This window comes from Colias philodice, chromosome 21, assembly GCF_061535455.1.
Source record: "Colias philodice isolate Cphi_HAF_F1 chromosome 21, ilColPhil1 Martin Lab GWU primary, whole genome shotgun sequence".
NCBI classification, from domain to species: Eukaryota; Metazoa; Arthropoda; class Insecta; order Lepidoptera; family Pieridae; genus Colias; species Colias philodice.
In genome coordinates, this window is record NC_143106.1 from 5,106,983 (window position 1) to 5,134,837 (window position 27,855).

At 33.8% G+C, this 27,855-nt stretch overlaps 1 protein-coding gene across 3 annotated transcripts in view; it reads left to right on the forward strand.

Annotated features, from left to right (window-relative positions):
• The window catches only part of LOC149478865 (uncharacterized), a 49,600-nt gene that overhangs the window by 8,094 nt on the left and 13,651 nt on the right, over positions 1 to 27,855 (forward strand). For all 3 annotated transcript variants that reach the window (XM_089708516.1, XM_089708514.1, XM_089708517.1), the window contains exons 3-18: positions 9,050 to 9,219; positions 9,463 to 9,566; positions 10,597 to 10,799; positions 13,560 to 13,657; positions 16,035 to 16,260; positions 22,359 to 22,604; positions 23,002 to 23,165; positions 23,782 to 23,857; positions 24,065 to 24,178; positions 24,681 to 24,900; positions 25,208 to 25,427; positions 25,560 to 25,833; positions 26,065 to 26,163; positions 26,793 to 26,909; positions 27,069 to 27,191; positions 27,439 to 27,644. In XM_089708516.1, the coding sequence (XP_089564642.1) occupies positions 9,050 to 9,219; positions 9,463 to 9,566; positions 10,597 to 10,799; positions 13,560 to 13,657; positions 16,035 to 16,260; positions 22,359 to 22,604; positions 23,002 to 23,165; positions 23,782 to 23,857; positions 24,065 to 24,178; positions 24,681 to 24,900; positions 25,208 to 25,427; positions 25,560 to 25,833; positions 26,065 to 26,163; positions 26,793 to 26,909; positions 27,069 to 27,191; positions 27,439 to 27,644 (2,660 nt within the window). The remainder of the gene's footprint in view (positions 1 to 9,049; positions 9,220 to 9,462; positions 9,567 to 10,596; positions 10,800 to 13,559; positions 13,658 to 16,034; positions 16,261 to 22,358; positions 22,605 to 23,001; positions 23,166 to 23,781; positions 23,858 to 24,064; positions 24,179 to 24,680; positions 24,901 to 25,207; positions 25,428 to 25,559; positions 25,834 to 26,064; positions 26,164 to 26,792; positions 26,910 to 27,068; positions 27,192 to 27,438; positions 27,645 to 27,855) is intronic.

Here is a 27,855-nt window from a genome sequence, read left to right on the forward strand (position 1 = left end):
TTTTTTAGTTTAATGACAATATTGAAGCAATTGAAAGGCTGCTGAGAAACCATTTATTGAATTTCTTTATAATATTATTGATATCCACGCTCGGGTACGAAATTTTAATGCTTAAAAGATTGCTGTAAATTATCTATTTCGCACCCTTATGGCTATAGACATAAAGTCGAAAATAAAAGCTCTTAAAACTCTTACTTCACAATGACACGGCCAAGTCATGTACCTAATTCAAATTGTGTTGAAGTGTAGATGTGGGGGTCGGAGTAGGCGGCTGCAACACATGTTGATTGTAGATGCATTGTTCGACCGCTGTTAACATATTCTGTAACTTTGTTTCCATGTAAAGATCTTAAAGAATAGCCGTTGCCAGAGTGACAAACAATAAAAATGCAATCATCAAGTATTAACTGCCTTATGAGATGCCATATCCTGGCAAAACTCTGAGGATTAATTTTCAAGTGGCATAATATATGAAAAAACCAATATCGGAATATTGTAGTCATCTTAGTTTACGTAAGAGGAGCAAAAACTTTCCAACAATATTTGTTGTTCATTGAAATATGTACCTAATGCTATTCGATTTAAAAGTGATATAAAAGACATCCATATCTTTTTTATTGACTTCAATAGTGCACATATCAAAAGCGTTAAAGCAGATTTGTTTCACAAACACTACGGAAATAGCAGCTATAAATAATACGAAAATATGCGCAGTCGTTTCTAAAGCACAAAGCATGCTCCCTATTCCACACAAGATACGACTCGTGCATATTTTTCAACTCTTTGTATTACTAAAATGAGTGTGAGCGATAAAATTTCGCCCACATAAAGGCCGTCGAAAGCAAGAATGTCTGACAAGCGTGGATGCATGTGACTAGGTAATAGTCACACGCAATCAATGCGCTGTTGTTTCTGTTTGAAACGGGGCAATGGCAGACACGTAATAATTGTAAACACGTCGATTGTATACAGATCAGTTCATTCGATTCATGAGAAAATGACAACTGAAGATAGGAGAAAGTGAATACATAGGTAAATAGTGAGTACCTAGAGCCCGTTACGTATTACCGATTACAATCGGACTGAATCTATTTCTTACCTATTACCGATTTAAATATATTTATTTTACTTTAATTTTGTAAACGTAATCGAAAAAGCATCATGAAGAATAAAATGTGTAACTATTGTGCAATAATTGTTTGTTATACTCACGATTTTGAACCAGACGAAATAACAGATTCGGACATATAACTAATAATGCTCTGTAATTTTGCTGTCCCAGTGTCATCATTATCAACTTAGTTGCAAAGGTTGAAGAATACATTCTGCAGGCACTTACAGTCTAACCTAAGTTAAGTTTTATGTCACGTAAAACAATCCTACCATATAATCGGAAAGGATACGTAGCTCCTCAGTATTTATTTATACTTCGGCTGAGAATAGTAATGGTCGGGCTGAAGTGTGCAGTTGCAACAGTGATTGTTAAGCTCATACAGCGTACAATACGCCATATTTCAGAGGTTGACGAGACGTCTGGATAAAAATTAGCAGTTGGGAAACCAGTTCCTCGGCTGCTGTATGTTGGGTGCGTCATACGTGTAGCGCAGACGATATAGTTGCACTTAAATAAAAGATTTCGTATTCGAGTTAAAATTTCCATCGAGGAATGTTGTAGAATCTTTAAATAGCGAAATACTATTTGTAAAACCTGTGATTCGACTTATTGTATACACTTATTTGGTATGTAGTTTAGGATATAACATCCTCGCAGTATTAAATTTGATTTGAAACTACTTTTGAACTCTTCTTACAATGGTCAAAAGTTAGAAGTTATTTTTAAGGCATGTGTAGGCAATGGGTATATACTATATAGGCATATCAGTAATTAAGTACCTACCTAACCTACCCAGTATATAAGTATCTCCTTTTCAATTATTGCTAGAACTAATCTTTCTAGAAACATTTAACAGTTGCAAAAGATAATTTCTAAATAATACATAGACGTACAACATGCAACAATTATCTTAGAATTATGTTGACTGTCAGGTAAATAAGAGATCTAATAAAGGAACAGGCCAAGTGGAAATCATTGTAAATTGGTCTGTCTGCGAGTAGCGGTGTTAAATACCTATGTGTTCAGGATTTTCTCATAATTACATACTTGCTTGCGTAACTGCTTCGGGAATATGACTTTTATAAATCGAAGTAGCTGTAAATTAATTATAGAGGATTTATCAATTATATTTATGTTAAATAATTCCATAATTGCTTGATTTGTAATCAATGTTGCAGGTGTTGGTTAAATGTATTTTTTGCCATTCCTTATGATAGGTACCTGTCTAATTAGAAATAGCTAAAAGATCACAGTGAGGTTTTCATTATTTACTCAGACAATTATTGTCTTAAAAATGGCTACATTTAGCTTTCATTATTGCATCCTAAAATATGTACAGATGTTATAACACAAAAGTATTAAATAGACCATTTTAAATTCACTGTAATCGAACGTCCCAGGAAGAGCGCCCATATTTTAATGTTACGGCAGCCGCAAGAATTGCACTAAAAACAAGGTCTGTACCCCTACCATGAGTTGACATAGTTAAATCGTCTGACGTAACTACAATAGTAAACGTGAATAGTTCACGAGATTATTTTCCGTGAATGACGTATCTATCATCGAATAGTTATAAACTATGACATATGTCAAAATTAGAACTCATGGTGCAAAAATTGTATGGTTACTACAGCGAGTGTAGTATAGTTTACTATACGTTATCTACTGTAGTATACTATAATGCACCTCATGGTATGCTTTTTAGTTCTAATACGGCACACTAGGGGGCGCTGTACAAAATTTCATACAAACCGCTTACTACAATCGCTAGCGAGTATCGTGTGCGTAAACTCATGGTAGACCTACTGGTCGTCGCCTCCGATACTTTCTGTGGTAAATGCGGTCTAAGCGTACGTGCCGACAAAGCCCCCGATCCATGACCAGCTCTGTTTATAAAACCTTTTAAATTACGATTTTGATATTTAAGCTAGAATTAAAGACATTTAAATCGAAGAGAGATGTTGATATTGACCGAATCATAATGCTGAACGGTGTATAATGTTTTTGAAGGGGGTAAGTTACATAATATACTAATAGGTAGGTATACTATAGAATATATTTAAACAAAAACTGCAGAAGCTGAAGTCTGTCTGCTGAATGCAAATAGCAACAACTTGCATTGAATACTGATGAATCTTGGATGTAATAACGTATATTCTTAATGTACCTTACATTAAGAATGCAATTATTTTATTGGCTCTATGATATTTTTATCTATTAACTTCTGAGTATTTTTGAAAATCATTACCAGATTCGGAATCAGAGATAGCTACAGTCAGATAGAACTCGATAATTATTAATTATCGACCAATCATCAAGTATTGTACAGGTTAAGGTACTGCAGGTAACAATAAAATTGTTAGTTTACACTCAATTTGTGTGTCGTCTACACACAATAAAGCTACAAGGTTTAGGTACTTAGGTAACTCAGGTGACAAATATGACGGATATTCCTGTTCTGAAATTGAGCCGTGGTAAATTTTAATTTATTGTTTTTGTCTGAGCTACTTAGTAATTTTATGATCGAGTCAACAGTGCGCTTCATAGCGAAACATTGTATTTTATGTATCTAATTTTTTTTACAAATTATTTAATATTTTCATATATCGAAAAAAAGTATACCTACTGAATATGGAAATAAGTGCAATCCTCAGAATAAAATACTCGGCATAATTTATTCGGCATATTCCTTCAAAGTAGCTAACTATACGTACAAACATGAAAATATATTTCATTGAAAATACTTTATTCCACAACAAAGAATGTTTTCACGGTGCCTTATAAATTACACTTGAGTAATTTCAAGCAATTGGTATACGTGAGTATTGCAAATTACATGTTGCAATCAAAAAATTAAAACGACTTACGCGGCCTACAGATGTGAACTCTCAAAAAGGATGTTTTACAATGAGTCTTATCTAGGGATAATAAGGTGTTTTATGGCTTGAGTAATCGATTATATAGTATGAAATGGAACAAGATGCATTTAATTTGGTCTTCATGTTACTCCAGAAGCGTACCGTAGCGCTATACCACATTCTTTCGCGTGTAATAAGTAATTAAGGTCCAGCCCGCCTCCTTCCCCGTGAAGCGACTAGATATCTGATGTAGAGAAAATTAAAGCATAGAGTATGTGGAGAGGATGTCATAAGTATCATTATTATCTAGATGATTAACTTTTCTTCTATAGCTAAGACAGGTTTAGTCTTGATTTAATTCTATTATCTTTTCCATAGCATTAAACGTGCGCGCGAAGGCTCGATTTCTGTCGATAGACAATTCAATAAAATATTTTTCACATTATAATTATCGATAAAATGCACCTATTTTTATAAATTGTACAAAAATTGGGTTGCCCATAAATAATATCACGATAATATTCATATTCGATAGTCGATTCCTCTAGACTTATAGAGTACTAGAGGTCCGCCCCGGCTTCGCCCGTGGTACATATTTCGCAATAAAAGGTAGCCTATGTCCTTTCTCGGGTATCAAAATATTTCCATATCAAATTTCATGCAAATTGGTTCAGTAGTTTAGGCGTGATTGAGTAACAGACAGACAGACAGAGTTACTTTCGCATTTATAATATTAGTATGGATAGATGCAGTATCACATTATTGAACGTATGTGTTAATCTTTTCTTAAAAACATGTATCAAGTTTAATTGATGATTTACGCGATAAATATCCGTTCTAAATCGATTGGTATAATGTAATTTGCAATTTCGCTTTGCATTCTTTTATTTCGTATTCATGCACGACGTGGCCGCTTGACCATTAAATTAAGAACCTTCGCGGTCCATAGACATCAATTTATTCTCTTAAGGATTTAAGCTATGGCTGCAATGTAACACTGGCTTACTATATAATTCCTACATGTCTGGCACGCCCAAACTGTTGGTTCGCAAAAGAGTAGGTATGTTTAAAATTATTAGCTAAAGTAGTGAGTTAATAAGCTTCTTCGACATTGCATGATGCTTGATTTAAAAATATTAAATGTCATTATCATTCGTATAAATTGGCGTGATCAAAATTATCTTAACAACATAGAAAAATGCGGTAGTTCTTCGGCCATTGACCAATAGGCCTTAGGGCTGTCATTTTGACAGCAAAAACAACATGGCGTAGGATGATTGCGCGCGAAACCGATCGTCACGAGCGCATTCCACTCGCGCCGTACGCGTGCCGGAACAAAAACTATGATATGAAAGTAATTTTCTCCTGGATATCACGCTGATGCGTATAGAACTAACGCAGATGGCGAAACCATAATTTGCAGTACCATTCTTTGTGTTATTCGATAGCTATTTCATTTACCTAAAATAGAGAACAATGGAAGAAAATTGCACTAAACCTGTACTTAATGGGGAAGTCTTTGTATTTATTGAGTTCTATCTAAATAGTATAATGGTGAACTAAATAATATTAAGAGTTTAACAGGACGGTGGTTTGAATATTAAAACGAAATAATAATGTAAACCTAAGTTTTTAATGATTCAGTAAGTTATATGATTCAATATTGAATATCTGGGAACACATGTCACAGGTCGCTTCCCCAAGGCATTAATTCAAGTGCTTTAGGGGGGTAAGGGGTCACTCACGAATCGGTAATTGTCAGAGAATGTTTGGAATTCTCAACATTCGTGCGCGACTTCCTTCGTTACAATAGCCGGTGAAATGTGAAATGTGGTTAAATTTAAATGAAAACCACTATCTGGAATACATCCTTTATTTAGACGGATAACTTATTACCAGAATTGTAATCGTGATCGGTGATGGGACGGCCGGCTTCAGGCGATAAAAGCATGTGCGCGGAAGTCGCGTTAAAAATGCAACATCATCTGTAGCAACTTGTTGCCCCTTTGGGAAACAAATGCCAAATATAGCAATTTAGAGAACAAAACAATTTATACAAAACCCACCTTAATTGTTTTATACTCGACAGATAGAACAGTAATTATCCCGAGGTACAATAAGAAAATAGGCGGAAAAAAATAGACAAAGGTGGCCGACGACGATATTTTTTTCTTTATTTTAAGTCACGGCCCTTACCTGCCCAGATTTGGATGCCAACGTGATTGCTTTTATCTTGTTTTGTTTTGGTGTGGTTTAGGGATAAAACTGCTTTTGTACGTTTATTTAACATTGTTATCGTCTTATACAATATCCAAGTTGTTAACAATGTAACAATTTCATTACGATTTGATGATTTCGAAAATTAAATTATTAACTGTATTGATTTATAATACGACCGACGATGTAAAATAATATAAACCAAAATCTTAGGGAACAAAACAATAACATATTTTGTAGGTACTCTATGGTACTCTATGGAATAGACTAATTGATCATTTCAAAAAGGTTAAAAATTAATTAAAATATCGGTACACACTTTCAAGTTGCTTCAATTCATTTCTTTTTTTAAACTTGATAATTCTTCCCAGACGTTTCGAAAAAATACACAAGTGTTATTTGCAACAATTAAAGATTCGCGATAAGATGATACTACGTTGAAGGTTTGACTCCCAATTTATTATTTAATAAGTATCGCAGGGCGGGCTGACTTCAAATTTCACATGAATGGAGGATCGTTGAGAAAAAATAATTACCCAATACGTCCGTCTCGGTTATCAGGCGCCTGCTTAAACGAAATTTTAATAAAGCGAATAAGGCTCGATTACAACGCTCATTTTTCAAGATGGCCGAAACAATTGACGTCATTACAAGATTCTGTGCTGTACGGTACGGGATACTGATAAACGTTCTCGTAATGAACTCGGGACCTTAATATATTATTGGCTTACGTTTTAACCACATGCCGATAAATTCATGTGAAAATGTTGAATACTTTATAAGATTTGACGTGCGTTCCTTTCGACTGCGTGACTTATGGTTGGCTCAATTATGAAGGTATCAAAAGATTTTATTTTTACTTACAATAAAGAAACATATTATATGTTTACTACATTTAAGTTACATTAAAAAAAAACCTAAAATTTGTTTTACAAAAAAAAAACAGTTAAGAATAAGAAGTATAATACTTACAAGTTACACCTTTTCTAATAATTTTATACTTAACTTTTGAAATTGTATATCGTTTCATATTCATCGAAGACGTGTGAAGTGTGAAGGCACACCTACTACTTAATATTAATTACCTTGTATGTATCATATTTCCTTACACCAAATATTCATACGAAACAATAACCTCTTTGCTTATAACTTCACAGTCAGCGAGTAACCATTACATAGTCTGTGGTAAAGGCTTGAGAATGCAGGTCGTGAGAAAAAAAATATAGCTTCCGATGCGCTCGGATAGATAGCACAGGTGGTGAGCCCCTCCGAGGCATATCTAAAGAAGGGTTTCCTAGACCAAAAAACTGAACAAAGGCCTTTGTACGCTGATAAGCCTGTCGACACTTGTTCAAGTCAAACACTTGATGTTGAATTTCTAACAGTTCTTATATTTAAGCATGAAAAGAACTAAAACATCTGCATCATTTAAAAAAAAATTATGAGTTAAATGGTCCATTTCGTCATGTTAATATAATATCATTATGTTTTGCTACTTACATTAAAAAAAATATAAGACATAATAAATAATTGTTTTAGGTGTGATGAGCTAAAATTGATAAATCAATCGCGAAAATTTGTTTCCTGCAATTCTATTAAGTATTAACATTATTTATATTAAATTTACTATCTTCTCCTTATTCAAAAACGATTCACATGCCAACCCTTTTTCCAAACCTTGTTCCAAACCAACGTAAAAAAAATACTAATTTTAATGTCTTATTCTTTGACGGCTCAGGAACGCTGGCATTCGGTAGCGAGTTGACATTGTGTTTTTATTGCCTTATTAATAAAAACCCCGTGAAGCCCTTTCACACTTATCGTAGACACTTATCATTTTATTGTGTTTGTTATGCGATACTATAAACTTTCTTGGTAACATGTTGTATTTCATATTTTATTATTTTACGTGATCGTGTGCTTATGAATTAGGAATTGATATTTGTGGTTGTTTATTATGCGTAGGTATTCCGCGAAACTAGTTTTGTATCGTGTCATGGAGATATAATCAAATAAAATATATTTGTAAAAAATCTAGATTCTCTGAGAAAAATTCCAAACCATAATCAGTCACAACTACTAAAATGATATTAAAAACCAAGCTTAGATGAACCAAGTATGTAATAGCCTTTAAACATTGAGAGCATGAGAATCTAGTCGTCTTGAAACTAAAGCTATATTTCATCAACGTTTTCACTGACTTCACGCGACCCGACCAAACTTCAATCGCTATTATACTTGATCGCATAAAACATATTTACAAAACATAAATAATAAATATAACGTTACTTTCGTCGGCAATTCCGAGTTCCGACTCAAACTGGAATACAATAAATCAACGAGACTATTAAAGTCCCTTCCAATTAAAGAACAAGATATGAATAAGACGCATTGATTTTGGATTTGATTTATTTATTAAACAACGACTTATAAAACCTTGGTACGATTCGTATGCTAATATGTCAATTATCGATATTAATATTCAATTATAAAAGGAAAGTCGTGTTTACATGTAATGCTTCACGCTCATTCATTTACTTTCCAAATGCCTATTCTATCGCGATAAAACGGAGTTATTGTGCGTATGACTGACCCATTGGCGTAGATAGTTTTCCTAAACATTTTTCTTTAAAAAATCTTAGAATTTAAAACGTTGTAGTAACTCAGGCCCCGGAACCACAGACACAATAAAAAATCTATTGTGTCTGGGACCGATCGGGCCGCTTGGGGCTCAATGGGTTAATACGAATTTGAATTAAAAAGTGGAGTACCTACAAACAATCGCGAACATCACATCGAAACACGTCCAAGGAAATAATATCTCTACCCTAATAAACTTAAATGTTAATTTCGTATGCAGGTCGAGCCAACAGGCTCCGCATCCCTGGGTGCTGCATCCAGGGCGCTGTTTGTAGAAAAGGTCAGAGCGTCGAATGCAGCGTGTCAGGCTGGCGACTTCTCTACGGCAGTTGCTTTGTACACAGACGCCTTGACTTTGGATCCCGCTAATCATATATTGTACAGTAATAGGTAAATTATTTTTACTAATGCATTTTTAATAAGACTTTGAACTTTGTGCGGAAAATTGATATGAAATGTTATTTTAGTAGGTAGTTGATTAATGATTTAATCAAAATGAATGGAGAAATGAAATTGTAAGAACTCCAAACATTCATATACATTATTTGTATAACTTACACTTATATTCTGTTTACACGCCGATTTACACGACGATAATATATTAGGCATTAAAACCTTAATTATTCTCCATAGGTCAGCAGCAAGACTAAAGCAGGGTCAATTTGCAGCAGCTCTACAAGATGCCACTCGAGCGAGAGAACTCTGTCCCAATTGGCCGAAAGCCTATTATAGACAGGGTAAGTTTTCAACAATACATTGGTTATTTCTGGACACTAATACTGATTTCAGCAACAGAATGTTCAGTTATGCTATTGATATTTTACTATTGTGGTATATAATGTATGTATATGGTGTAAATTAACATTGCGTAGGCTATGTTTAGAACTTATTACATTTTAATTTTAAATTTATTTTCAAACGCATATTAAATTCATTAAAATAAACAATAATATCTGAGTTTACGCGAGAAAATTCGTCATCAAACAACTGCTTCGTCATTAAAATGCACTAGCCACTAAAGTAAAGCATTAGACTACAATTACACTGAAGTGGTTAAATAAATAATTAAGAAATAGCTTTTAATGATTAACGAGATTGTTAGTCTTCACAATATTTCCTACTGTTACAGTTAAAACAAATGCAGGTCTATTTATAGGTGTTATCCACTATCAGATCTTAGAATATTGACATTAACTTATATTAAACTGAACCAGAGAGATGTAAGATGTTCCTATCTAGTAAATTGATGTAAGTAACTTTCTAAAATATTGAAAAACATCTATTCGATATCACAAACGAATAATGATTCAAGATAGGTTAATGCCACGGGGTGTTGAAATACTTCCTATTTATTATGTATCGCCAATGGTTTTTAAATTAAATTTTAAACCATTCCAATTCATTATCTAGATAAGTATAATGACCAGCATTCCGATAGTTGTGTCGAAATATACGTACATGAATATGATAACATATTTTACCATCTAATCGTGACGAACAGATTTTTAATGATAGGGAATCTCACTACATCGGCTGGCCCTCGAATAATTCTAACCTTAATGCATTAATAGATGAATGTCCCTTGCATGTTATTTAAAAATACGACTCTATTTTACAATCTAAACTAACCATAGCACATACATATTATTGCATTTTCTCCGTCTCAATTATAATGCAAATCGCGCCAATGGCAATCATAGGCATACAATAAGTACAAATCATTATCAATAACACAATCATGTGAAACAACACAAAAACTGTCTTTAGGGGTGGCTCTCCAATGTCTGGGGAGGCATGGCGAAGCTCTGGCCGCCTTCAGTTCAGGGCTCGGCGTGGAACCGTCGTCACGGCAGCTGCTGGCGGCTCTGGTTGAAGCCTCCCTCAAGTCGCCTTTACGGACCACACTAGAACCTACCTTCAGGCAGTTGGAAGCTATGAAGTTGGATCAGTCACCGTTTGTTTTAATATCGGTAGGTGTATAATTTTTAAAAGCTTCTATTGTTAAGCTCGTTAAAATTTTTGTTTTAGCATTTGAAAAATTCCCGGGCGTATCATATAAAATTGTATAAATAATTAAGGGATCGGATGTCAAAGAAGTAATTCACTTTTAACGATCACATAAAAATAAGTATATTTTTTATCCATAGACATTAGGATGTTATTTGATATTTTTAATAACGTAAAAAATTCGCATTACTTTCATAGAACATAATAATATATACTCAGGGGAGATTACTTCACAGCATACCATACCAAACCTACCCAAAACAAGGTGACGTCTTATAAATCCCTACTTACATTTTAAACACTTAAAACTTTTACCAAATTGTATGCTTGTTACATTGTTGTTAATTTAAAAAATCCGACATCCAAAAAGAATAAGATCGAGTAATTTAAGACATTCGAAGATAACAAGTTATATATTATGCATTATCAGCATACGACATGTCCAATGTTAACTTTATTCAAAGTGAAGTAACCGAAATGCCATCGTTATTTTCGTTAAAATGGGGCATAAGTATGCGGTAAAGGGGTATAAAATATTGTCATTCGTGGGGCTCGACCGCTGTCGATGCGTCGAATTTAAGTTTATTTAAACTGTCACCGGTCTCCCGGGCAAAGGACATCTGATACTTGCTCGAGAGGGTTTTTCTTTTTAGTCAGTGTTTACTTGCGTCCGGAAATAAGGTGGTTGTTAAAAGGTTGATTTCTGTGTTACCGCTTGTAATATACCGCATCTTCATGTGCTTCTATATGATTGCTTTTCTTTAAGGTCCTAAAATTGTGTCCTCAAATCCTTAATATTTAATAAATTAAACATTTCAAAGTACTTATTATTTTTCATAATACCTATCTATACATTATATAAAAATATTATTTTACGCCTTAGACTTTAGTAGGTACCTACCTGTATAAAAGTTTGGAAAGTTCTAGAAACAATAAATTATTCCGCTGATAAATATATTCCGCAAATCTTCTTACTGTGATGCAATGGAAGGCAAATAATTATTCACGTCAAGCCTATCTAAACAAAAGCATTAGCAAGTCTCGCGTAGAGATTTATATCTCAACACGGTTCATTATTTACAAAATACATAAATACCTATGATTTTGCAAATATCATCCATGTTAACTTCTATTAAGGAACCTGTTAGCCTCACCTTTATCTTAAAGAGGTAATAGATATAAATACATGCGAGGAGATAGTGCCAAACGATCGGAAATGACCAAGCCAAGCTTAACAGATTAGGTCAAGAAACGGACTCTGGGAGTTAATGATAGGCAGATAGCCTACAGAATTGAATGTACTAATTATTTTAATGCACAGTTTAATTTTCAAGCAATACACTATTCTAGATCAGATAAAGCAGAACTAAGAAACGGCAAACTTATTTGCATACATTCCAGACCGCCTGTCGGACATCTTAACATTTTTTGGTGCATTTAACGACTGGACAATGGGGTCTGAGTGATCAAAGCGCCATAAATACGAACCCCACGCATTTACATACAATCTGCTCGACAGTTGATCTGTGGGGACGTGAATGGTCGAAATGGTTCACTATTCACTAAATATTTCCCCGGTTAGCCGTGCACCTGAACATTGTAAGACGAAAATAAAATGCTAAGCATTTCTTACATGGATACGTCTGTGTAAACTTTGCAGTTGTTTTATACTATCCTTATACGCAAAGTTCTACAACGCCGATAAAAAAGCCTCTTAATTTGCTTTTTGCGGTAAACTTTTTATCTCTTTCGAAATAGAGAAGATAACTACTTATTATCGTCTATATAGTCGGTGTATAAATTGAAAGAGGTACTTATTGCAATCGTTCAGTTTTAAATATTAGATTTTATGTTTTTCCATCGACATTCCTTTGTTATTTATCCGGCAGTTTTTTGCACGTCCGTTCGTGACACTAAGGTCACGGTGACTTTATGTTAAAATTCAATTTTGTATAATATCAGCAAAATTACCAGTAAAAAACAAAAGTTGAGACGTTCATCCCACAGGTGATTCAATGCAATTACCTACACGGGAGGACATAAAACTGCTTGCTAATACGTAGATCCAATTATGCGGTAGTCGTATAATGCTCTTGAGAGGAGGATTTCGAGTATGAAGCTGTGATTCCTCTATATATCGTAAAACAGCGTGGGTGTTCACTAAATATTCAAACCACTATTGCCTCATGAGAAATGTCAGCTTCCGAAACGATACGACAAAAAATAATGGGACTTTAAAAATCCGTCTCGCTTTTTTGCTTTGGACAATGATACTCAAATTCGCATTTATGTACGTTACCTCATTATTATTTCGAGTCTAATGGACGATGACGCCGCACAGAAGATCAAAGACACAGCGATATTTAATAACATATTAGTCTCAGAGATATTTTATGTACTTACCCGCAGTGGACTGGATAATAATAAATTGCGTCGATACTCGTATATGCAATTTTGTAGATAACGAAAACTCTTAAACATCCAAGATTGCGTATCCAAGATGGGGTAACTAAACATAAAATTTTATTGATTTTATAAATAAACGAGTACGCATTTTCAGTAAGCTTTTAATCGGCTTAAATTATTGCACCGATTTACGTAAAAATATTTTTTGATTTCGTTGGGTATGCCATAAAACATGTTGTAAAAATCTCTTATAAAGCCAATTAATTTTTATTTGTTTAAGGTAATTAAATACAGTACTAAAATATTTTTTTATTTAGGTCGTGGGTCAAGAATTACTGGCTGCAGGACAGTATCAAGCAGCAGTGACAGTGCTGGAAGCGGCTCTAAGAATCGGATCATGCTCATTAAAACTAAGGTTAGTTACATTTGCCACTTTCATAAAAACAACATCAAAAAGTGCGTTTATTGGAAATGTTAATATTTAAAAATGTTTAAGCTATTTCCTGGTATTTCTTAACTTGTCTAAATCTCGAGTATTTTGCAGAAAATAGTAAGCTTTAGGTACCTAGTCATCTAATTTGTTAGGCGTTGGTTTAATACAATTACAAATTTATAATTTAATAAAACACTTTATAGCTAAAAAAATAAAGCAAATAATATCGATATACTCACCTATTGTTTGTTTTTATGAAGCCGCAAGTGGTCACCGATACATAAAACAATTAACCCGAAGCTTCATTTACCGCAGCCATCGATCAAAATCACAGCCCTAATCCTTTCGCACATCACTTGACCGCTATGTAGAACCATTTAATTTATAATTTAGCGAACCCTCGCCGTGAGATATCCTGTTTCAGATTAATCTTAACAATTTCACACCTTACCACTCTACCTTTCGAAGCCCTAATAGGAGGAAGACAAATGATTCTTACACAACATTCATTAATGGTACATTATTATTTTTAATCAACGAACCCTTGCAACATGACAGTGAAATAATTTATATGTACTTAGCGGATGCTTATCTGTGGCGGAATTTCGACATTTTGATTTATACTTTCTCAGACGATTGCGGTTAAAGAAATTTCACGATGGGATGTAGCCGCTTTTAAACACGAAGAAGATACATTCGTTATTATATACCGAAATTGCAGTATTTTATAAACAGTTTGAAATCAATATCCGCCAACACATACCAGCGCGACGTAATAAATATAATCTCTCTCATATGTGGCCTAAGACCTGTGGTACTACATTATAATGCGAGTTACACTAGGTAATTTCCTTGTAGAATCTTATACGTGGATGATTACCTAGTATATCCGATAAATTCCTGAAAATCATAATAATAAAAACTCGATCTAATAAAGTTACTGTGGCTTTGTTGATTTCCTTAACCGGGGTAATCATGGCTCTTACGAACGCAATATGCAATTATATCGATTCGAGTGCACTGAGGGTATAGTTTGCGATCAGCTAATGTTTACCTCACTACCGAAAAATATAGATATAATCAGTGGGCATAAATACGTCTATCGCATTGTAACTAGCAGTACGCTGCATTCAAGATGTTCTGATTTACGACTACGATAAATAAAATAGGCACTTACTGGCATAAACTTGTAGAACTGAGAAATTTTAGTCATAGTTGAATGATGATATTTTTACATTGATATATGTTTACCTACCACAAGAATATAATCATGATATGTACATACATACACAAATATACCTACACATCTTTAATGCTGTGCCTTTTAAGCCTTTAATACCATCTCCAATTGAAGTAGTTTGGGCCCCTACCTGTCGAGTGTCGGCAAGTGACGACGTCAAACTCGCGCATCGCGCCGAAACCCACACCTCTTCATGATCTTATCTCAATTTGATGGATCGAATTCGTATCGATACCTTATTCTGTACTCGAGCGAGAGAAATCTCTTTAACTGTATAAATACGGACATTTATTTTTGATCCTTATCGATATGAGATTATTTGTGACTGATGATAGCCTATAAAGGAAGTATCGTAATACAGAATATCTATAATGGATAATAAAAGCAGTGACGTGTGTAGTGATATTACTTTGTTATGTTGTTGATCCCATTCTATGTAATGTACAGAAACACGATACCAAATGAATTTTGAAAGCTATATAAATAAGAGTGGAACGAATATCTTGCAACACTTAATATTTTAATAACGTTACAACAACACGCTACACGTATAAGTAAATAGGCATCGTAAATCTCATATAATCTCATCAAACTGACACGAGCAAGCGAATTCCATTAATCCTCTAGTTACTTAGTCGTTACATCAATTCAGGGAATAGGTTTTATTAGCCACTATCATCAACAGAACAACCAACGAATAATGACTATGGAGATTGTCTGCACTGCAATTATTACATTATTAAGCGAAAATAGTAAAATTTATGATCTCAGATGCAGTTAGGCTGAATCGAGAATAACTATATAGTAATTCATCTTCGTATTTCAAAAGTTTTATTATTCGATCAACACTTGCGGTTGAAACGTATTTCGAATTCAGTTTTACTAACCTTAGCTCTAGAAACAATCGTGTTTTATAGCTATACGTGATACTCAGTTAAATTACACAAAGCTTGCCAATTTGCCTTACGTTTCGTTGATATTTATTTAGATTGGCATTGAAAACAAAAAGTTTCAAAAATCCTATTCTTATAGATTCGACAGTTTAGACAGCATTAAAAACAACTCCAAAATCCATGCCTTGTCCATCCTTGGCCGTAATAACATAAAACATGTCCACAGGGGTTCAGTGTTCAGCGCATTATCATCAGCTCACTGGGCGTTGAGCAAACTCGACGCGGCCATCAACTACATGCAGCAGGATCTCGCCGTGGCCAAGTCGCTCGGGGACACGGCGGGCGAGTGCAGGGCGCACGGCAACCTGGGCGCGGCGTACTTCAGCCAAGGGTCGTATAAGGACGCCCTTACTGCGCATAGATACCAACTCGTGTTGGCTATGAAGTGTAAGGTAAGATATTCATGTCTTTTTGGAGAGATTGCAGAAAGTATGATTTCGTTTTATATTCTTAATGTTATTTGTATAAACACTTATTTAAATTCAAAAGTAAGTAGTTTCATGAAGTAGGAAAGAATTTACTTAAATATGAGCCGAAGTTAAATAAATATACCGATCACGAGAGGTAAAATGTAAACTTGCAAACATTACAAATGATGTTCGCACTCCTTTTAACTAATAATTAAAATAATATTATAAAGTATAACTGGTATCAAATAATAAGAAATGCCAAGATGCCTTGAAGCGAAAATCGGACACACCCATACGAACATATCTCAAACAAGAGCCAACAAAAGGCAGGATACTTATTTACATAACATAAACAACAAAGCCTTTGATTTGTACGAACAAATGAAATATCATAATCATAATATAAATATAATCCCAAGAGAGTTGTAATATTAAACGCGGCGCAGCACTCGCTTATTTAATTTTGCATAGGAATTCAATCCCCGACCGTGACCCTGCCTCGTGGTTGTTTTTTAACTTTCGTCCAATTATAAGATGTGGTTTTACTCGTAAAGTAATCTTGTGTACTTTGTATTCAGTCTTAAGGAAAGATTAAACGAGATAAGGTGTTAATAAATCTTTATTTTCTGGTAGTTTTATGTCATGCATTTAGATATGCACTATGTATAAGCATGGGAGAGCAGTAAAGCAAGGAATATTTTAATGTTTATAGATGGCCGTATCTATGTTTGATTTTATGGCTTTTTAAGTGCTTTAATATGTATTGGAGACATTTATAGTCTGTATAACATTATACGGATTACATAATTGGAAGAAAGTTATTTTCTATTTTTATAATTTACATTTTTGGAAATCCTTTTTGGATATAAAATATAACAGATAGATATAATAAAAAGCAAACGACGCTTTTTAGAAATATTTCTGGTTACGCTTGCTTAGTGTTGTCTAGTAAAGCATGTTTTAAAAAAATATCCTACCCTCATTAGTCATCTTCAATTAGGTCATCTTCAATTTGATTCCCTTTTTAGATGTTTTGTTGAATGTTGTGCTGTACCTACATATAAAATAAGAGTAAAAAATCGTATTCTATTTAAAGATACCATCACATAAATCACCAGCTGCTATGTATTCCTATTTTGTAGTCCAGCACGAGTTAATCGAGTACAACGTATTCATTAAAAAATCTGCCAAGCTCAGTGTTTACGATAGTGTGAATAGTTTTCTTCAAACTTAGCACTTTTACATATCTGGTTTTGCTATAACCGGTGCCCGTATTACACGTCCTCTAATAGTCAAACCACTTCTTATTAAAGCCTTCAAGCGCCGCGGGTATGTAATGTTAATTTGCAGTTAACGTAGCTATGAGAGTCCCTGTTGTGAAAGTGATAACTGATTATGCAACGCTAAAGCTGCATTATGAAATGGTACTGCATGGGTGCAATCACAGATTCCAATTACCTATGGAATAGGTGCTTATAGACGTTAAATAGACCTTAGGAAACATGCATGGTAAAGTGAAAAATTTTCAAATGATGCTGCAATTTTAAACGATCTCATAATTTAGGTACCTAGTATGGATTTAATCTGACTGCATTGCATACCCTACGACCCCTACGACCTACCAATTTAAAAAAAAAATTCAACGATGTCCTATCTTAAGAAAGACGTAAAGGAGTGACAAGTACATATTATGTATAGCAATTAGATATTTTGGTGAAATTTCGTACAATCAGGTATCGTCTGTTTATATTAGGTAAATTAAATTAATCCACAAATAAGTAACCAGTAGACGCGGATAGAAATTGTACTAAGGACACATAAAACAAACGAGTTATGTGAAGTAAAATAAATAGCTCAAGTTTTATTGCCAAGTACAATGTGAACAGTATCCACATATGGAACAATCTGTGGAACAAATACTCGTAAAAATATTTTACGCGTTCCAACCGAATGGCGACCGACAAAAACTCAAAAGTAACCGAGAAATGGTAGCGGAGGTGAGGATTTGTCAGTAACATGATATTTTTATAATCGAAACTGACTTCGAAAAAACTATATGAAAGGGTTCAATTTACAGATTTATTCAACTTTATACCGCTTAATATTTGACACCTTTTTGTTTTACGACGCAAGAAATCAATGCTCGCGTTATGGATGCTCCAGTAAATATTTATAAGGTGAACTGCGCGAATTCCATTTTGGAGAAAAGCCATAAATGGATGACTGATGAATTTAAGTACTCTACTAAATTTTGTAATAAATTTTATAATAAATTTCGTTTAATGGTTTTTTGAACACCACCCATAAACAAATTTTGCGATTAACCACTAATAATAAAAAGAATATTCATGTTTACATGTATACAATATGCTCACATCGACAAAGGTTTGATTATGTAAAGTTTACATTATCTGTGAATACGAAGCGATGCCGACTAGTCACTAGATGAAACCGCGAATAATTTGACAGTAACATGTGAGGTAACTGAGCTTCATTAACGGATGCCTATTCAACCCGTCGCGCAGGTGCTATCTGAGCTGGGATTCGAATTGCCCGTCAAAGATTAAAGGGATTACGCTATAGAAGGGAATTTGTGGCGATGTTCGTCTAGCCTCGATAATTAGTTTTGTAGTCAGAATGATTAAAGCTTCAATACACTCGCTATCTAGGATTTCACAATTGAAAGCGCGTTAGGTTTATTGAAACGACCGCGATTCCCGTCGCGTCGCTTTAGATGATTCAGTGAACTAATCAAATGTTTCTTTATACGACTCCAAGGCGTCTGTGAAGAAAATTCTCATTAATAAATATTTATATTAACAATTATTAATATTCTCCATTATAAAAAATATTAATAAGTGCGCTATTAATCAGAATAAAATTTACAAACATTTTCAATCCAATTTACTATCAATTTGCAATAACTAAAATCAAAGTCAAAATAGAACACATACATCAAAAATCTAAAGCAATAAATACATCGATACTTACCGTTCCGAGATTCCAGTTACTCGTAAATGAATATTCATAAATCGAGAATTCCACGCTATTAGCTACAGTAGCACCTCGTTAAGTCGAACCTCGATAAGTCAAAAACCTCCAAATCTCGAAAAAATGTCTTGTTCCCTTCCCTTCAAACCCGAAAACCTCCGTAACTTGAAATCTCGGCCCTCTGTTAGTCGAAATAATCACCGAGTCCCTCCAAGCCATTTTGGTACATATTTTCACTCTATAACTCGAAAAATTAAATTTGACCTCTGTATCTCGAACATGGCAACATTTTATTTTACAATCTTTATAACTTGATCATTTGGACTTTAACAATTTGCCGACAGTGCAGTACACTATATTGTTTCTTAGAAAATATTTTAGGAGTATACGATAATAAATTTATGACTCACGTAAACACGTGTTTGCATTAAGTAGGTATCTGATGACGAAATTATCGATTCAGTAGCTCAGAAAACCGATACTAATGATTAAGATGACATAGAAGACGTGAATAGTACATGCGCTCCATGCGTTTCCATCAAAGAGGCAAGAACCGCATTGAATACCTTACGAAATTTTATAGAGCAAACCAGTATCTCTGAAGAAGAAGAATTTTCTGTTCTTTATAGATTAGATAATGCTAGAGAACAACCAAATTATCTAAAGCAAAAAAAATACTGACTTTTTTAATGCCATATTTTTTATTTTAAAATGATTTGAAATAATGTTGATTTATAATAAATAAAAACATGTTCGTCACCTCTGCAAGTTGAATTTTAATGTACTTTACCTCTCTAACTCAAAATTTATAAGAATAAACCTCAAACTCTGTATGTCGAATCAAAATCCGCCTAAGTCGAAATCCTCCATAAGTTGAAAACTCTATAACTCGAATTTTTTGGCGTCTCCCTTGATATTCGACTTATAGAGGTGCTACTGTATTTGTATTTTAATATTCAAAACCATATTATATCCACAATTTAGCCGAAAAATTAAATTTATTGGATTATTGGATACTTTTATCAATCATTGACCTATCACTGATGTTATGATGATAAACAATTTTATATTAGTATACAGTTAGACCATATTATTTACTACTAATTGGCTATTATGTACATTGAGATAATAACATTTTACATAGATAGGAGTGAAGCCAATTAATTGTAAAAAAAGTTGCAAAATGCAAACAGTATTCTATTATACAACGCACGATATCGCATTGTCTACAAATAACACCCGACGTAACAAGGTGCACAAAAGGAAATATTATAAAGGTTTATAAACGCAAACTTCATTCAAGTTGCCTCTATTTATTGTAGCCACCAAGAACGCGCAGAAACGGCTTCGCAGTGCGCGGAATGCAATGTGACCTGGCAGAACCTTAAGTTCAAGAGAGCCTAAACTATTATAGTTGGAAAACGTCCAACAGAGATCGAGTCAATATGTAAATCACCACGTTATCGTATCATGTTGCACATACTTAATTAGTTAGATCGCTGCAACCCGACTGACTTGCTAGTATAGTCCCGACGGGCTTTTAATGTCGATATCGGCTTATCGACTTATATTCATCGTCGGCAATTAAAGCTGACAAAAAGTAATCGTAATAGGAATTGATTACGAACTTATTCAGACGACAAAGTTATGTCATTTACGATTTCGATTTATAGATGCCCGGTGCGAATTGTAGACTATTTTATATTGCAATGCATGTTACAATGTGCTTCGGATGTAGAATTGCATTATTTTATCGCTTAGCACTGACTGTTGTCGAGTGTCATGATATACATCATGAAATAGTTTTGATAATAGGAAAATTGAATTTCAGGAACTTTCATGGAAATATAAGGATTACGCACAGTGCAATAAATAACGCTATTGATAAATGTCATACAAAACTAGCGATGAACCGTTAATAAACGTTATATGCTAATTATTCACGTTGATTACGATGCAAGCAACCTTGACAGCGTATCCCTATCTCGTTTGAATAAATTTATTTAAACAAAAAATATATCGATACAAATCTCACATCACTAACTCATTTCATCGAGACAAAGTCCCTATTGGCGGTCCGTCGTCAGATATTTTTTCCTTTTGTCATCCATTTCCTTAGTGAAAAGGATGCGCCGCATTCTAATCGGCCCTTTATTTGTTTTTAATTCCTTTTGTTTGCTCTCAGTCGACAGAGCATTGAATTTTAAGTGATTTTTGGAAATATTCAACATAGAATGTGTTTTTGTTATATCCATTTTGAAATTGAATATTAAATCAATGTGGAAGGTGATCTGGTATACATTAGTTTAGAAAATTTTAATAGTAGATATAGTTTTATGTAGAAAATTTTAATAAAATGTTCATTTCTATAGAATAAATAAATATTTACAATGCAAATCGAGAAAGTGATTTGAAAGCTTAAATAGAGTTGTTTTGGTTAATTAAAAGTGAAATTGATAAATTGCAAGACTGAAGTTTCTCCAAACTTTATTATCTTCATCGATTACTCATCTTCATCTCGTTGAAAATTTTGTATTGGGTATTTGTAGTAAACATTCTATTGTAGTACTAGTGGTCCGCCCCGGCTTCGCCTGTGGTACCTATATGTTTAAACTATCCTATCTCTCGAGTTGGATCGAACTGCACATGGTGTGCACATTTTATTGTAATCGGTTAAGTGGTTTAGGAGTCCATTGAGGACAAACATTGTGACACGAGATTTATAATTAAATATACCTACATATTAAGATATACATATAACCTGGATCTACAGCCTACCTACTCTGTTAAATTCAAATCCTCGTCAGATATTATAAAAGCATTGTCTATAATTAGGCTCTGCAATATTTACATTACAACCCCACTAAAGAAGAATATAAAGAAGTTTCACTTCAAAAAATCAGTCTATAAATTAACAAACTTTTACTTGTGCCAGAAAAATGCATGTCGCTGGTCGCTGTCATTTTTAATAAATTGTGACTGCTAAACGAGCATTTAACCTTTAAGTATCTACCTATTAGCGTTAAATAAACAATGTGGAAAGCTGTCAATTACCATGTAATGGGACAAAAAATAAATAACATTTGCAGGACACCCAGGCCGCGGCCGCAGCCCTGACCTCCCTGGGGCACGTCTACACTGCTATCGGCGACTATCCCAATGCGCTGGCGAGCCACAAACAATGCGTACAGCTAGTTAAACAAATGGGCGATAGATTACAAGAGGCGAGGGAGATAGGGAATGTCGGCGCTGTTTACTTGGCTATGGGGGAATTTGATTCAGCCGTGGATTGTCATACGCAGCACTTGCGGCTCGCGAGGCGGCTCGGCGATCAGGTAGGCTGGTTGTTTTGCTAGTGCGGTATGTGTTAACACCTTAGATTTATGTAACTGGCTTTTACTGAATGTCTGTTTGTGTTTAATATATTATATCCATGGCTTTATACTAAATAGAGGACTTTATTCACTATCAATGACGCGAAATAAATATGAATTAGCTATCATGGGCTAATGCTATGCAATAATAATAATTATTTTTGCAATAACATCTTAAGGAGTCACCGCCCTTTTCACCCAATAGATCATGGATGTACCTATCTATATGAAACTTGGCACAGAAGCAACACATATTCTTAGAATCGTCTCAAATTAGGTACAGTTCGTTGAACTTGTACATAAGTAATGCTGTACAGATACATTATAAATGACCTTAATCTAACTAATGGTATTTCAGGTTGAAGAAGCCCGAGCATATTCAAATCTAGGTTCCTCGTATCATTATAGGAGAAACTTCTCGCAAGCTATCGCTTATCACGAAAACGTGCTTAGGATAGCCCAGAATTTAGGAGATAGAGCTATCGAAGCAAGAGCGTACGCGGGTCTTGGGCATGCTGCAAGGTAACGGAAATTTCGTACATTTGATAACTGTTCATTCAATGTACCGAACGAAATGCATATAAACTATAAAGTAATAAAAACTATTAGAATTATTTGAATAATTTTAAACATCAGAGAACATGATATTTTTACAATTATATTTTTTTATAGATATATAAATAATATATACTTATTTTTAATGGCATTGAATATCTACTTGAAAATATATCTATAAAAATATGTATTTACATATTATAATAGTATTGTTTAATTATAGCATGAAAACTTTTTTTGACAAAAGAGGTCGAAAAAAATAGTGTATGGAAAAGTTGCTAGCCGCTAAGAAAAGAGACGAGCGCTGGATATAAAAAAATATAAAAAACGCGCGAAAAAGAGAAAGTTATTAAAACAGTGGGAATGAATTATTAAATTGAAATTCCTGCGCTATTATTAAAGATGATAAATAAAACATAATGATATTATATTTTAATTAATTTTATTATTGTTCTAGATTAATGTGCCAGACTAGAATCGTTATAGTTCTTTCACTTCATTCTGAATTCAATTAAGTTGTCTCGCATTGTATATTTATTTATGTTTAACGTTTAAAATATCTGTTCAATTTCTTGTTTTATAGATGTGCAGGAGACTACGCACAAGCGAAAAAATGGCACGAAAGGCAATTGGATGTAGCTCTCGCTGCAAGAGACAAGGTATTATAATAATTAAGTTTTTTTCCATCAATTTTTCTTTTCATGTCATTATTTTACTCGGATAAATTTTCCGAATTTTTATTAAGATTTTATTTATTAGATACTATATAATAATATTAGTATAGATAAAGGTGAGCCGTTTTTTCGAATATATAGCAAATCATTAGCAAAAAAACTTAATTATTAATTACATATTTGATTCGACAGGTTGGCGAAGGCCGTGCCTGTTCAAACCTAGGCATTGTATACCAGTTGCTAGGGGAACATGACGCAGCGCTCAAATTGCATCAAGCTCATTTATCTATAGCCAGACAGTTACAGGTTTGTTATTTGCATTAATTACAATAAAATGCTAATAAACTATAATGGTTCCATAAATTAATGTTTTTTCACAAATTATTTACAAAAAATCAATTCAAATGGCAGTTATAGACTAATTAGAAATTGGAGATTATCAATTAACTCATTTCAGTTGTATAATTTATTTCTAGATGATGTTGTTTGTAGTTAATACCTATTATACAATTGTATTTCATCACAAAACATAATAATATACCTAATTAATATTATCACAAAATACTATCTTATTACATTACAACCAACCGACCTACTAGAATGCAAATAAGTTTATGTAAGTATAAGAATCATTAATTATTATTTTTATATATCCAGATAATACAAACAACGTACATTCCTCTTTTTTTGTTTTCTTATTGAAATAAACAAATTGATAATTTTTTAACTTGTTCGGTAGTCAGTATTTTCAACTATATCTATGATCGTTGTCAATAAATATATTTTTATTCATTAATTAAATTTCTAGGATAAAGCCGGTATGGGTCGTGCATACGGCAACATTGGTAACGCATATTCCTCCGCGGGGTTCTACGAACAAGCGATCAAGTACCACAAACAAGAACTGACGATATCTAAAGAGGTGCACGATAGAAGTTCAGAAGCATCAACCCATGGGAACTTGGCGGTTGCATATCAAGCACTTGGTGCTCATGATATGGCGCTGTTTCATTATAGAGCTCATTTGGGTAAGTTTATGCAGGATACTATGAAGGAATTTAAAATACTTGATAAAATTCTTGAGAGATGTTATTTTGTCAAAACTTTTCTGTTGATGATCAATTTATTAAAAGTCAATATTCTAGTTGCCATCATGTTACCTTTATTTTAAAATCTTTTCATTAAAAAAAGATACGTATCTAGAAGTAAACATAGTCCGCATCCGAAGACGTTCAAAGTGATAAAAGAAGCGAATGCCAATTAAACCGACCTATTCACATTTACCAATAAATACAGTCGATTAACAGCGATACTCATTCCAAACATTTCCTCCAGGCATAGCTCGTGAACTAAAAGACGCAGCAGGTGAAGCGTGTGCTCTCCTCAACTTGGGCAACTGTTTATCATCAAGAGGAGAATTTGCTCAAGCGGTTCCATACTACGAACAGCATCTAATGTTGTCTCAGGAACTTGGTGACGTCACTGCGGAAGCTAAGGCTTGCCATTTTTTGGGATATGCGCATTACTGTTTGGGGAATTATAGAGAGGCTGTAAGGTGAGATATTAATTCAATTCAATTTAAATCTATTATATGAACTACATTAATGTCAAATTATGTGATGATTTTTACTTTTAACGTACTTAATAGTTCTTATTTTATTAATTGTCTCTTTTGTTTTTATCCCAGATACTACGATCAAGACCTATCACTTGCCAAAGATTTACAAGATAAAATGAATATGGGTAGGGCTTATTGTAACTTGGGGCTGGCACATCTAGCCTTAGGTAATTTAGAAACAGCTCTCGAGTGTCAAAAATACTTCCTAGCTATAGCCCATATGACGCAACATTTGCAAGGAAAGTTCAGAGCTTTAGGCAATATTGGAGATGTTCTGATAAAAATGGGAGATGTTGAAGAAGCGGTTAAAATGTACCAACGGCAACTTGGATTTGCAAGACAGGTGAATAATGTTGGATTACTCTTACAACGGTCTGATTTTTATCAAATTTTTATTAAAAACTTTTAGTTACTACTTAATTAAATTCTCTTTTAATTTTTAGAACTTATCAGATCAGAAAGCTTCGTGTAGGTACATCACTCATGTGTTCAGTAAAAATGCCACCTTTAATAATTATCCAAATAAGTCCACTAATAAGTTTTATTTTAATGGAATATCCAATTAATTTTGCAGGCACGAGATCGTTCTCTTGAAGCAGCAGCGTGTGGCGCTCTGGGACTCGCCAGGAGACTGCAGCGGAGACTTGACGCTGCTTTAGGACATCATACTCAGGTAACCACTTTTGTTAAAAAATTGTTTTTATATTGATAATTGTTATCACACTTTTTTGTTCCACTGAAAACTTCTAGAAATATGAAAGAATGGTAACATTTATTATAAGTATGTAAGAAACTCCTTGCAAAGTTGCAATGCATTAAGCTACAATAGGGAATATGCATAAAATTTGAAATGGCCTAAAATATTTTTTTCTCGAATACTTATTATCGTAATATTATAATGAAAAGGATTTTTTTTTATTTACTTATTATTTAAACCACTAAAATAATATTCAAAAAGTGCAAAATAACGGAGCGAAATTCAAACTTCCAAAACGCGCCACAACGAACTAAATGAGACGTCATCTGACAGGACACTGTATTCATCACTCCACAGTAAACTTTGATAAACACCCACTGGACGTGTCATGTGACGTCACGCAAAGCGCGCGCAATATGGCGGCGTTTGAACTGCTTAAATTTTTTAACAGTTTTAAATTTCATTTTTAAAAATATCTAGAGTATTTTGAAGCCCATTTATATTTTTTTTCTACGTTATAAAATAGTAAACTATTAATTTAAGACAAAAAAGAAAAACATGAATATTCCCTTTGTTAAAAAAAACAATAATTTGGTTGTTTGTAGGAACTAACTCTCCGCCAAGAAGCGGGTGATGCAGCTGGAGAGGCCCGAGCTCATTCTCACCTAGGAGCGGTTCATATGGCTCTCGGACATTACTCACACGCAGCTCGATGTTATAGGGTAAGCAACCAATCCCATCGACTTTAAATTGTATGACTTTAAACGTTAAAATGAAATATTATTTCATAATTTGTATAATTGAGACCATTTTTCTTAATAGCATCATAATATGCGTCATCATATGTATAAAGTATTTTTGATATTCAAACATGATTACAGGAGCAACTAGAAAGAGCACAAGAATTACAAGACTGCGCGTTAGAAGCACAGGCGTACGGCAATCTGGGTATTGCTAAATTGAACATGGGACACTATGAAGATGCCATTGGCTACTTAGAACAGGTAAGAATTTAAAAATCTAATTCTTGAAAATACTTTTTAGTTCACTGATATTATACGTAGTTGACTACTCTTGTTGTATTGATTGTTGCAAATGTTTCGTTCCTTGGATGAAATGTGGTACTGAACATTTTATATCCAGCGAGAGAATTAGTCAATAACTTTCATAATACATAACTCTTATTAATAAATATACCTATATTCCCTTTTTAAACGTAAGACACGTATTCAAAATAGAATTTCCTTCTAGCAACTAGCAATCCTCGAGCGAGTGAATACACCGACATGTCAATTAGACAAGGCCCGAGCACTTGGCTCACTAGGAGACTGTTATGATGCTCTCGGTGACCCGGATGAAGCTGTGAAGTATCATGAGCAGCATCTTGCAGCTGCTCTTAAACTGAACAATGCAAGGGAACAGGAGAGAGCATATAGAGGACTTGGGTTGAGTCACAAGTAAGTTAATGTCGATAATGAGATATTGAATTTGGTGGTTTAATTTATTAAATGTCATTAAATATGGAAATTGTTGCAATTAAAAGAAAACTTCGGATTGATATTAATTTTTATTGTTTACCTTATACATTTTTTTATTATATTTGTAGCAGAAGACGGAAAAGTTATCTTTAATTTATCTGCTGCGACATTTTCAGTACTAATTGAATGT